This window comes from Osmia lignaria, chromosome 2 (assembly GCF_051020975.1).
Source record: "Osmia lignaria lignaria isolate PbOS001 chromosome 2, iyOsmLign1, whole genome shotgun sequence".
Classification (NCBI taxonomy): domain Eukaryota; kingdom Metazoa; phylum Arthropoda; class Insecta; order Hymenoptera; family Megachilidae; genus Osmia; species Osmia lignaria.
This window is the reverse complement of record NC_135033.1, coordinates 12,518,646-12,530,755: the sequence shown is the minus strand read 5'-3', so window position 1 is coordinate 12,530,755 and position 12,110 is coordinate 12,518,646. Positions and strand designations below refer to the sequence as shown.

At 35.0% G+C, this 12,110-nt stretch overlaps 2 protein-coding genes across 4 annotated transcripts in view; one reads left to right on the top strand and one right to left on the bottom strand.

Moving 5' to 3' along the window:
* The window catches only part of 5-HT2B (5-hydroxytryptamine receptor 2B), a 42,335-nt gene that overhangs the window by 12,761 nt on the left and 17,464 nt on the right, over window positions 1–12,110 (top strand). Inside the window, exon 2 of the mRNA XM_034330044.2 lies at window positions 10,130–10,362. Within this exon, the coding sequence (XP_034185935.2) occupies window positions 10,130–10,362 (233 nt within the window). The remainder of the gene's footprint in view (window positions 1–10,129; window positions 10,363–12,110) is intronic.
* Window positions 1–12,110, bottom strand: part of LOC117606959 (pickpocket protein 28) — a 37,326-nt gene that overhangs the window by 24,396 nt on the left and 820 nt on the right. The window lies entirely within an intron of this gene.

The window sequence follows — 12,110 nt, the reverse complement described above, 5'->3', positions numbered from 1 at the left end:
TTAAAATTAAGCAATCATATCCTGATATGATCATACCCGTATCCTTGATAATTACAATTTTAATATGTCTGACTATACACGAACTTTTCTACTGTGTCGTTCGAGGTGTTGATATGAATTTTCTGGGACGTTTGATAACTTCGCGAAGGACATGCATCAAAAGACGAAGTTTCATCGGTGACAGTATATTAGTTAGAAACTGGCAAGTATGGCGGGTAACAATGACGCGAGCGTCGTCGTAGTTTCATCGATGATCCCTAATTATAAGCAGGGCCGCGACCTCATTACTTTATCACTGCGAAACGAGCCGTCAACCGGTGCATTGTTAACGAGCACCTCGGGTTTCCCGTTAAATCGTGGCGACGCGTCACAGGCGCAACAATTTCACCGTCATTTCGCCGGAAGCCACGAAAATGCGTGTCCATCCGTGGCCGCAACAGCTGCGCGGATGTTGCGGATCGAATGTGTGCCCGGTGTCACAATGAACACGACGATGGTTGGACTTTAATTACGTTCGTTTGCTAATTGTTTTTAACGGAAGCATTAGTTTGATATTAAATAATAATACACCTTGTACTAAATAAAGAACCTTTCTGTGATTTTAACCCTTTGAGAACAAAGGATGTCTAAGCTTGGAATATTTTTCATTTAATATAATATATGTATATAGATTTATTAATATTTTCATACAGAAGTGTATCATTCGCAAAGGGTTGAATTTTCATTTTATTTTATATTTCAAACAAAAGCTATTAGAAATAATTATTGAAACAGTTCATTTTATGCTATATTCAGAAATCCATTTTATATTATCTACATAAGGGTTAGGCTTAATCTACAGCCTGTACTGTTAATGACACACAGTGTCGTTCATCATTCTACGTAAAAGACTGACATTAAACCGTGCCATTTTGGAAGCGTTACATCATCTAGATGTTAAATGTCATGTTAGAGAATGCTATCACAGCTTAAAGCGGTAAAACTATTTTTTGATATCACGCAAACTTCTTGGAAAAGCGTTGCGTTACACTACGAACATCAAGATTCAGCTTTTTAATTACGCGACTGTCTGTACAACCATAATTTCACGTTCATATTTAAAAAAAGTAAGAAAAAAAAAAAAAAAAACATTAGTACGAGATTTTTCTAACACGTAGTTAAAAATAGTTTTCTTTTTTCGTACTACTGGAAGAATGAAAAATTGTCTCATTCCAAAATATAAAATTTACGAAAGAAAGGCACACCTTTGATTCAAAGCACGAATTCGCCTGTTCGTGTTGAACCGTAAATTAATTAAATGGATCGGAGACCGCTGTAAACTAATTAAGTATCGTATGTGGTGTGAAATGTATGTTGGAACTACACCAACAGTGTGTCTCATGTTCTATTAATATTTCACCAGAGTACAATAACGTGTTATCTTGTCAGTTAGCACTTACTTTGTATCATAAAATCTATTAGGAAATTTAAATGAAATGTTTTCTTGACTAAAGTTCAAAGGTACATAATCATAATTCTAACAATTTCCATAATCAATGATTAGTCTCATTACTAGTTTGAGAAAAGTCAGTTCTTTTAATTACAAGAGTGCCCTTTTCATAAATTGATCATCGTAGAACAAGTTTCGAGTACCTGACGATTAAAATACTTAAAATTTTCAAGACTATAAAGGAATTGTTTTACCTAGAAACTAGAAACTCTAAAAAATTCATTCAAGCAACTTGAAAACTTCTAAATTTTGGGAAAGGTCTCAAGTATCCCATCATTAAAATATTAAACATTCTCAGCGTTCCGGATGAATTATTTTCTCCCGAAAAAGGATATGAAAAGTTAATTGAGCTACTTAGAAAGTTACAAACTTGGAAAAAGCTGAAAGTATTTTACGATGGAAGTAGATACTTCAAATTCCTAGTGCATCGAAGGAATTGTTGCCTCTAGGAAATGGTATAAGAAGTTAATTCAGTTGCTTAAGAATTTCTAAATTTCAAGAAGAATCTGAAATATTTTACAATTAAAACACTTCAAATTCCTAGAGCTCTCTGAAGAAGTTATTTTCTCGAGAAATAATATAAAAGATTAATTAAACAGCTTGACTAATTTTAAATTTGAGAAAGATACTAAGATATTTCGGGTTATTTTATTAGGGTTTCTGCAAAAGTCTTGGCGTGACGAAGCGATTCGCGTTACCTTTGATAGTAATCGTGTTTTGCACGCGACAACATTCGAAAAAGTCGAAGAATCTTCCGGGGCTCGGTGTTGCTGAACTTTTTCATAGGCAACGAGCTTCTCAGAACGACGTCCTGTTAATGCCATTTCCGTTCTCGTTCGCGCGAAATACCACGAGACTTCAATGTTCGTGACTGGCGGGCAACGATTCACCAACTTCTCAGCCAACTTATTCCACGTTAAAACCGACCTCGCCGTATTTCCTTCACAACGAGAGAGATTATTCCCACGAGCTTTTCTTCTAAAACGTCTTCTATCAGATTCACCTTCTTCGGTTCTGTTTTATACAAGATTTTACGTTTTCACGAAACTCTCATTTTTAATTTTCAATTTGTTCATTCGCGACAAATTACCTTTAAAAATTTAACAACTGCAGAAAAGTTTCAGATATTTATACCTTGGACTAGTTATATAAGATTTTATAAGAAATTCTATAAACTGAAGCAATTTTTAGAGAATAAAGCTTATCAGTTCTTTTTATTATGATTATTTATAACATTCAAATAGTTTCTATCAGATTATTATCATAGAAAACACGAAGAAGTAAGTATTAGTTAATAAGGAATAAAAAGAAATTGGATTCTCTGGAGAAATCCTCTTTTATGTTCCCTTTTTCATTCCAGCAAGTAGTATAAGTCAAGCAATAGCCAGACATGTATAAATTCTACCCTTCTAGCTACTACATTGCACTGAACGAAACTTAATGTATATGTATACGGAATAATTCCTTGAATCAATTTTCCATTTCATTCGAGTTAGTCACAAGAGAAGGAAATATCAAATTCACGTTTAGTCATAAAAATACAGGTCGATATATTGATTCCGATACTTTAGGGACTCCTCCAATGTCCTGCCTTCTGAATGTCCACAATTTGGCAGGGCTATTCACCCATGAGACATTTGTTCTGGCAAATCCAGAAATAGATTACCGAATGGACGGGTTGGCCCAGGTTATAAATCACCGATCACTTTGTTTCATCAAACAGAAGTGAACGCGTTCAGTTTGTCGTTTACCCTTCTATTTTGGTCAAAATGAAAAGAGAGAAATCAAATATTTTCAAAAGTTTATGTCAAATATTTGTTCTGCTTCTGTATTATATTAAAATCGATGCGTGTTACTTGGGTAACTTTTCTTGTAAGTTCTCGTGCTTGTGACAGGTTATAAAGACCATCTGTCGAAAGTGTTCAGAAAGAGCCAATAATAATATCCCACTTTCTGAAGGGGAAAAAAACAGAAAACATGGAACACAGTCCATTCGAAGCACGCAAGAGATATTACACAAAAGAGAACGCATTAACTCTTTGCTTTATGATTTTCTACACACGTGTAATATCGAGGCAAATGAAAAATGTTCAAATATTACTTGCACTTCGTCTTTAATTACCCTCGAGTAGTTAATTGCAATTCTAAATAAAAGTACTACAAAATACCACTTATGATACTTCAATTTAAAGCTTAAAGTTCGAAGAATATTGCTGCATACAAATTTAGAAGTATTATTTATTTTATACTAAGGATCTTGATGAATCATTTCCATAATTATTTTCATAAGTGCCATATGGCATTGCTTTTATGTCATGAAATTCAGTTAGACTAATACAACCCGAATTTATCATATTTGAATTGTAAGCTTTGTCACGAATATGATAAAACAATAGGTGAATAATATACGACGTAGTAAACAAGAGTAATCCCGGTCTATGAATATTCCTTTGAGGTATGGTAATTTTGTTCGACACACGAAGCTCCGGTTAATTCCTACCTTCTTTGCGTATTAACCCCTATCATTTCACTCCAAGGCCATGGAGATTTACCTTCCAGTAAGAAGTGTTGCGTTTCGCTTAGAAAACTCAATTTCTAGTCGTGTATGATTATTTTTCCTGGTAGCGATTTTCCATTCTCGAGGCGTCGTCGCTACGGCGAACCACTTTACTGCGAGGACATGTGACTGTAACTCTCTATGCACTCGTGTAACTTTTAGATAACATATCAAATTTCCGTGGTAAATGTAAAACTTTCATTCTCATCTTTTTCACTGTACATCATTTCGACTTACATTTACAGTAAATGGGACGAGAGACTGATTATTTCATGTGCAAGAAATTTTCTCTACAGCGACCGCTCATTTTTATCCTGCTGTATTATTTTCAGAACAACAATACATTAATTTTCATTCGACTAAATATTATTTATTTAGTACATTCAATGATGCAATTCATTAGGTCATCAAACTGTTAACTCGCTAAATCAATTCGAATAGAATTTCCATAATACCTGATAACGAGCAAGTAAATGTAAAAAAAAAAAAAAAATAAAAAATAACAGAAGTGGACTAGTTCGTTAAAGACGGAATTACTTAATCGAAAGTTAGTCAGTCTAATTTACTTGTCTCCAGTTATTAGATTCCCTTCGACGTCGAAACTTCCCAACAGCCACAGCTGCGGCAACCGAAACGATGTCACCGTCGCGTTAGAGAAACTTCTTAATAATGCACACCATCGTCATAGTGCACCGCCTGTTGCAATATGCAGCGGCCTACGAGCTACGAGATTCGTAAAGGAGTTTAAAGTCATGGTAATTCGCGATCCTTCCTTTGTTCACTCCACAAGTATCCTCTAACTATCCCTTACACACTCACTGTAGTATTTCTCGATTCTATTAGTTACGATTAGTATACTATATAAAGAAAAAGAAAAAGAAAAAGAAAAAGAAAAAGAAAAAAGTAATTAGTAAAAATTAATATTTGGAGTGAAAATGCAATTGGACTCAATTGGACTCAAAAAGAATTCTTGCTATACCAGTGACTACAATCCACAAAATTTTATTTAAAAATTAAATTTCTGGATGGACAGATTTTTCTTTTGTCTAGTTAGACAACTGAAGCTGTCAGAAAGCAATTCGTGGCATGCAAAGAAGATCGACATTTGATTGCACCAGCATAATCGATACGTAGTGGTTTATGATGCACGTCTGGTGAACGATAAATTTCTCCTTTGATATGACGGAAAACGTTGCAAGATATATGGCCGTTTCAACCGGAAACGACAATGTTCTTTTCATTCTAATTCCGTTTCTCGTTTCTCTTTCGAGTTTCTTCCTCTCTGAACGGGAAACGTATGCACGTTCAATCGATTATCGAAAACGCGATGGTCCAGAAGAGTCAACCGGATTTATTGTTACAAACTGGTAAACGCTGCGGTTTTCATAAATATTAGTTGCGCTCGATGAATTTTAAATGCGCCGCGGTTATTAATAATCAAGCAAACGTGAAACATTGAACGGATCGAAGCGTAAATTTTTATTCTACCATTCTGTTATGTTCAAATTTATTCGTAGTTGTAAAAAATAAGCATTCGCTTATAGTTTGATATATGATTTATCGAGATGAAATAGTATAAACGCACAATGTCGGCAACTCGATGCCGATCCTCGCAACGCAACTCGCGTAACATATTCTTTGAATTAATAAAAGATTTGCTAGTAGAAATTGGAAGAAACGTAATTTTTTATCGATACACGTACTTGTAATATCGAGGATGATTACGGTACTTTCTTTTTTTTCCTGTCCTTTCAACGAGTTTCGTGTAATCTCTACTGGCAGAAGGATTTAGTTTCGGTCGAACGGTTCGATAACTTCATCTCCAAGCAATTCGCATTATTCTCCAGGGCGGTGGGATGCTTTCCTCCCAGGAAGACGACGGCTAACTTTAATTAGGATCGGTCGAGCAAGTGTCGCAAAAAAAAAAAAAGAAGAAAGAAGAAAGGAAGCGGATGGTCGGGTCGCTTGCTGTCGCAACGAAAAGGTTACGCGTTTAATTTTCCCGTCGTACGAAAGCAATATTCGCTGGTTCCTCGTAATAGCCTCGCTTTGCGTCCTCAGCTTTCTCTTAGCTTTTTAGATTTCACCTTATCGCCTTTGCCGCTGCGAATATCTTCACGCGACCACCAGCTTTATATTTCAAGCTGTACAGGATAATGGTTCTAACTGCTGTGACGTTTGTAACTTTCAGTGAGTGTGAAATGGCCCAACACGCTGCTTCGAAATTAAAATTACCTTTACCGATTTCAAAGTGTTGCCAATAACAGGGGTATTTGGGTGAAAGAAAGCTGACTACACGATTGGAAAGAGATAGAATATTTGGTGAAATTGATGCAAGTGGGAGAAATGAAAATTTTCATTTGAACCAAAATAAATTAATCAAATTTAAAATTTCAAAATTGTACAATCCTACCACAGCAGATGGGAATTTCGTTTTTATTTTTTAATTAAATGGAACACAGAAGGGTTGACTATTACGGAGAGAAAGAAAATTCTTATTATTTTTAAACAGAAGAGTGTATCAAGTTTTCTTTCTTAAAAAATATTTATATTTTTTATTCTGCAAGTGGTTGTAATAGCGACAAGGTTCGTTTGCGTTAGCATGCTACCACACAGGATATCGTAACTCGCAAGGGCTTTATCTGGTCCAAATTTGCTTTTTATATTTTCTTTTTAATAATTTCACTAGGTTATCGTGGTAACCGTGGCGTAAGCGGCTTCTTAAATTGCGGAATAATTTCGTGCTCGGTAGCATTCGAGTAACTAGATTCGGAAATTGCCAGCTAACTCTGTACCTTGAAACCCGAGGACGAATTTCGGAATGGCTGGATTCGCAAATTACGGGATAAATAACTGGTAAAATTGCGATGGAGCCACCTAGCGCATTCAGCGGCAAGTAATGAATTTCGAACAATTTATGCAAATCGTTTCAAGTAGCTGGAATCAGTGGATGGGAATTTCAGATTTCAACTGTTTGGAACAAGGTACTAATCTTCCCTTGAAATTTGTAGCAAATTCAGGATAAGATAAAAGCAGAAAATAGGAATAAAAAGAATTAGTGATATTAGCAAGCCGAGGAACTTTTACCTTAATTAATTAATTTTCATAAGGAATTTTCAAATTCTGGCAATTTTTAAAATAATATTAATATCGGTATGAATTTGTGCTTAAAAAAAGAAACAGAGAAGATTATTACGAAATTTTCCAAATCCCAAAAGAAACTTTATTGGCAACAAAAGTTTTGCACGAGAGAAAATCTAAATGGTGGATCGCAAATTCACAGGATCAAAGTTATCGAATCACGGAGTGGCTGAAATCGCATTCGATTCTCGTATCGAAGTATAAATCGAGTAACTGTTCGAAACATCGGGCAGGTTTTTGGAGCTTTTCCGGCGCGGTGCGGCGCACCGCTGAAAATCGCCGGAGGTAGAAGCGAATTCGTTCAAGTGCTGGCAAAGCTAACGGGCACGAGGTCTTTTTCAATTTAGATTTCACCGACATCGCTTCTATTCGTTCGCAAGGGCGCGAAAAGATAGACGCGACAAGTAAAATGGAATATCCTTTGCGACGTATTAAACGAATTTAAAAGATCCCCCAGGCGATTCTACGGCCGTGCGCCGAGCGAGAAATTAAATCTCGCTTCCGGTGAACGCGCGACAGATTCGAAGGGTAAAATTAAAATTTTTCGCATGAAATAATTTCTTCGATTTTCTCTTCCCTCCTCGGTTACGCTCTTTATTCTTTTATTCCTAGCTTTCCGTGTTTTCGTGGAAAAAGGAAGTGAATCAGAAACAAACATAATTTAATCAGCAATTCATTAGAGGCTCAAATTAATCTTGCGATAAAATAATTGCTCCATGATAAGATACTAATCACCCAACGGTATTATAAAAATGCATATTAAAATGCATATACGTAATGCATAATCGCAAAGAGCGATTAAAATGCATATACGTAAGACTGATTTTGTAAAGTAACAAGAAGGTGTATGTACAGTGTCGAGTTTTTATCTAATTTTGATACGTTTGTTTTACCATGACACGAAAACGTACATAAACATGAAATTGGCACGATATACGTCACTGTAATAACGTAAATGAAAGTAATCAAAGCAATTACCTTCATGAGTTACAATCTCGGCAAATGCAAAAGTTATCGCGACATTTCTACAATGGCTACAACAGTCTTCTATAATGTGCAACACCATGCGATCCTTCCAAACAAGTAGAACATTATTTACTCTATAAATAAAGAGGCTATTCAAGGTATTCAGAAAATTTCTTTTATTAATCGATGTTATAAAATAAAATAGAACGAATATTTGAATCTTCGATGGGAGGCAATCATCGGCTGATTATAAGCTCATTATAAATGTTATTTACGTTAATGAGCGTTACACACTGATAAGGTTAATATCATTGTTAATATAAATAGCATTTATAATCAGCTTGTGGAGGGTAAATATTTTATAGGATCAATAGATCTCGTAATTTTCGATTTTCCTTTATATCCAAAAAGAGATTGTGAGAATTAGATTTCGAAGCTTCCATGATGTACACCACTAAATTGCCAATTTCCAAATTGCAATTAACGCGTAATATAGCGAATGAAAATAAATGCAAGAATCTAAAATTCGTGGTTTAATTCGTAAATCTTGTATCGCGAAACACGTTGGTACAGGGTTGTCGAGCGACAGAGTCATTTATTTAGACGAAACATACTCGTTTGTTTTTATTATCACCGTTTACTTTGTCGAGACCGTCTGTAATTGCGAGTTGACGATAAATTTGACGCATCGTTTCCTTTTACGAGAGGGTTGCGCGATATCATTAAACGGATAGTCGTTTTTACCTTCGAAAGGGAGACGCATTTAATTTTAACGATCACCGAAACCGAGCTACGAACACGAAATAGTTTCTGTTACTTTTTGACAAAAGAAACGCCATTATACTGAGTAGTACAGTTACGAGCACCCTAAAGCTTTGATTGGTTAAAATGTCGAATCTTGTGTAGGTCAGAGGTAACCCCTAACATCAATTTAATACGCTCCAATAATTTGAAGAAATTTAAAAAAAAATTGTATTATATTAATTGATTCAATAAAATATAAAATGGAAAATACAATAATTGTCATCTGAATAATGACTTATTAAATAATCAGTGCATTAGAATAGATAATGGCATTGCTATTATTAGTAAAAAATATCTTCGGTTTGAAATAAATTTAATACCAAAGGCAAACAATTGGTCAGGTCAGTTTGTCGATTTATCCTTTCGTGCGACCTATCGTTGACCCACACTACTCGCGCCGCGATACCGTTCATTACGTGCTCGAAGAAAATATAGATCAGCACGGGAAAAGTGCAGGTATGGAAGTGAATTAACCGAGGGGAAGTTATTATTTGCATCGAGTCGGGTGTAAATCCATTTATGGAAGAAACGACTGCACACGGTATGTAGAATCACGGATGCGAAAACGTGGCAAGATTCCAATCAATTCTCGAACATCGTGCTTTTTTGGGCGAATCAACCCGCAGCCAGATCCAAAGTTCCTAATTGCTAGCCAAATATTTTGCAAAGTTTCCCGATTATTCCGGTTCGATGACGAAAAATCGACTGGGATAAAAGCCTAGCCAGTGAAATAATTGAACAATTTGGCTTCGTTAGAATAAATCCGAATGTATAGGGGTTTTTCATTAACATACTGAGAAATGATGCGTAAATATTAGAATAAAAAACAATACTTGAAAATGACTTAATATTTTGAAAATTATTTCAAATTTCTGCTGGATGGTTTAATCCTCAGACGGGCTATGAAGAGAGCCCCAATTTAATTTAAAAAGTTCAAATGACCAAGAAGTAATCAAGCAAATTGCACTTAAAATGTTGAAACATTTTGAAGTTATAATTTGGATATAAAAAAAGTTTCTACCGGAAGGGTGAATTTATGAAAAGTAGAGGAAAGGAATATCCTTCTAGAATTTCGCGTTACTTGGTCATAATGCGACTAACCTCGCGCTTCTAAAAGTTATAGCACCAGCGAGCTGTCACGGTTAACGAGGAAATATTCATTTTTATTTCAGGATATTTCCCTCTGCCGTCAATCTACTGTCTCGTCTGGATCTGTCTGGACGTGTTATTCTGCACGGCGAGCATAATGCACCTGTGCACCATAAGCGTGGACCGATACCTAAGTCTGCGTTACCCTATGAAATTCGGTCGCAACAAAACCAGGCGACGAGTCACTTTGAAGATTATCTTCGTGTGGATCCTCAGCATTGCCATGAGCTTACCACTCAGCTTGATGTACTCAAAGGTGAGACACCGTTCTTTTATACGAAATGTCAACCGCGTCATTCTTCTGAACGTTCCGGTATAAAAATGATATCAGATGGTGTTTTCATTTTAACCCTTTTATATCTATGGACAAGATATCTCGCGATCGCAGTGGCGCGTTCGTGTGACACTTTAGACGAGATATCTCGCGACGGTATGCCATTTATGCGACACTTTCGACAAGATATCTCGCGATGGAATGTCGTCCATGCGACCCTTGGTATATCCCATATATATATATATATATATATTTTTTTTTTTTCATTAGGATGCTCCAACTTATCAGTGTCATCGCATGCTAATATTGACTTGTAAATTATCATTTCTCTAAGAGTATTTTTAAAAATAATAATTGAAAATGATAATAGGTAATATACTGCCTTCCTTAATTAATTTATATCCTAATTGCTTTTCGAATAATCACTTTTCTTAGACGTATAACTTATACCAACCTAATATTTGCTATATACCGAAGATTTGACAAGTACCTTTGGACAGCTCAAGCTTAATTTCCGGAATCTAGACCGGAGGCGTGAGCAGGAAGAAAGAAAGTTATACTTGCGTTTCGTGCTGCACGAAAAGTACACGAAATGTCTATCAACGATTTTAACATACGAGTCATTTGAAATTTAAAATCACCGGATATCACCGGTAATCACTGCTTCAATACGCTTGAATCTGTATTTTACAACTTCTTTCTCGGGTCATAAATGGAATATTGTTAATTTTCGATTATAATCAACCTACGACTAACTGAATTCTTTTTCCTTCAATTAAATAAAATGCGGGATTAAGCATTTTCCGAAAGTTACACAATCTTCATGATGATATCACTCATCCTAAAACGTCTTATCTCTGAGATTTAATTTTCCGGTTCATCAATCTTAAGCTCTTTTAAAGGATTGCCGTTATCTCTATAGGAAACTCTTCACTCTAAAGATGGTTTAATGATGGAGTAATAATTTTCTACAGTTTAATGAACACGAATCTAGTGCTTCAAGTTCACCCTTTAATTACGTGCAAATCATTTTCAAGCATCCTTGCCGACTAAATATCTAAATCTGAAGATGTCCAATATTTTCAACGTAAGTTCCCTATGATGAAGAATAATTCGAATAATTTTTCTAAATATTAATGCAACTTTGAAAAAATAATTACTACATAAATTGTAAAATTATAATTTTTTAATTTCCTCTTATACAGGTACCTAATTCGACGTTATATTAAATTTTCTGCTTTTAAAATTCAGAGTAATTTAAGAATGGAATAATTAATATTAACACGTGAAGTATCTGTGTACATTATCTTGTTAAAGAAAAATATTTGAGAGTGATCCATTAAACAGGGTTGGTCATCCTTAATCAAATATTTTAACCAATTAGTATGTTGATGTATCGCGAAGAAGACTAATTACTGACGTCATCCAAACTAATCAGAATATTTATGGTAACAGATAAATCCTAATCCTCTTAAATTTTTCAAAATCATTAATATTACGGTAATGAAAGATTAAGTGCGTTAGTAAAAATTTACCTAATTTTATTTTTAACTAAACTTTGACTAAATTATTTTGAAAATCTTGGTTAATGTTCGAATAAATACTTCATAGAAGGTACATCGAAAAATCCTGTTATATCGGTTAGCTGTACAAATTTATTTACCATTTGCTTAACCCCGTAGACATCTGAAATTTTCAGGAAAACCGACAGGAAAAGTTGCCCTGTTTCG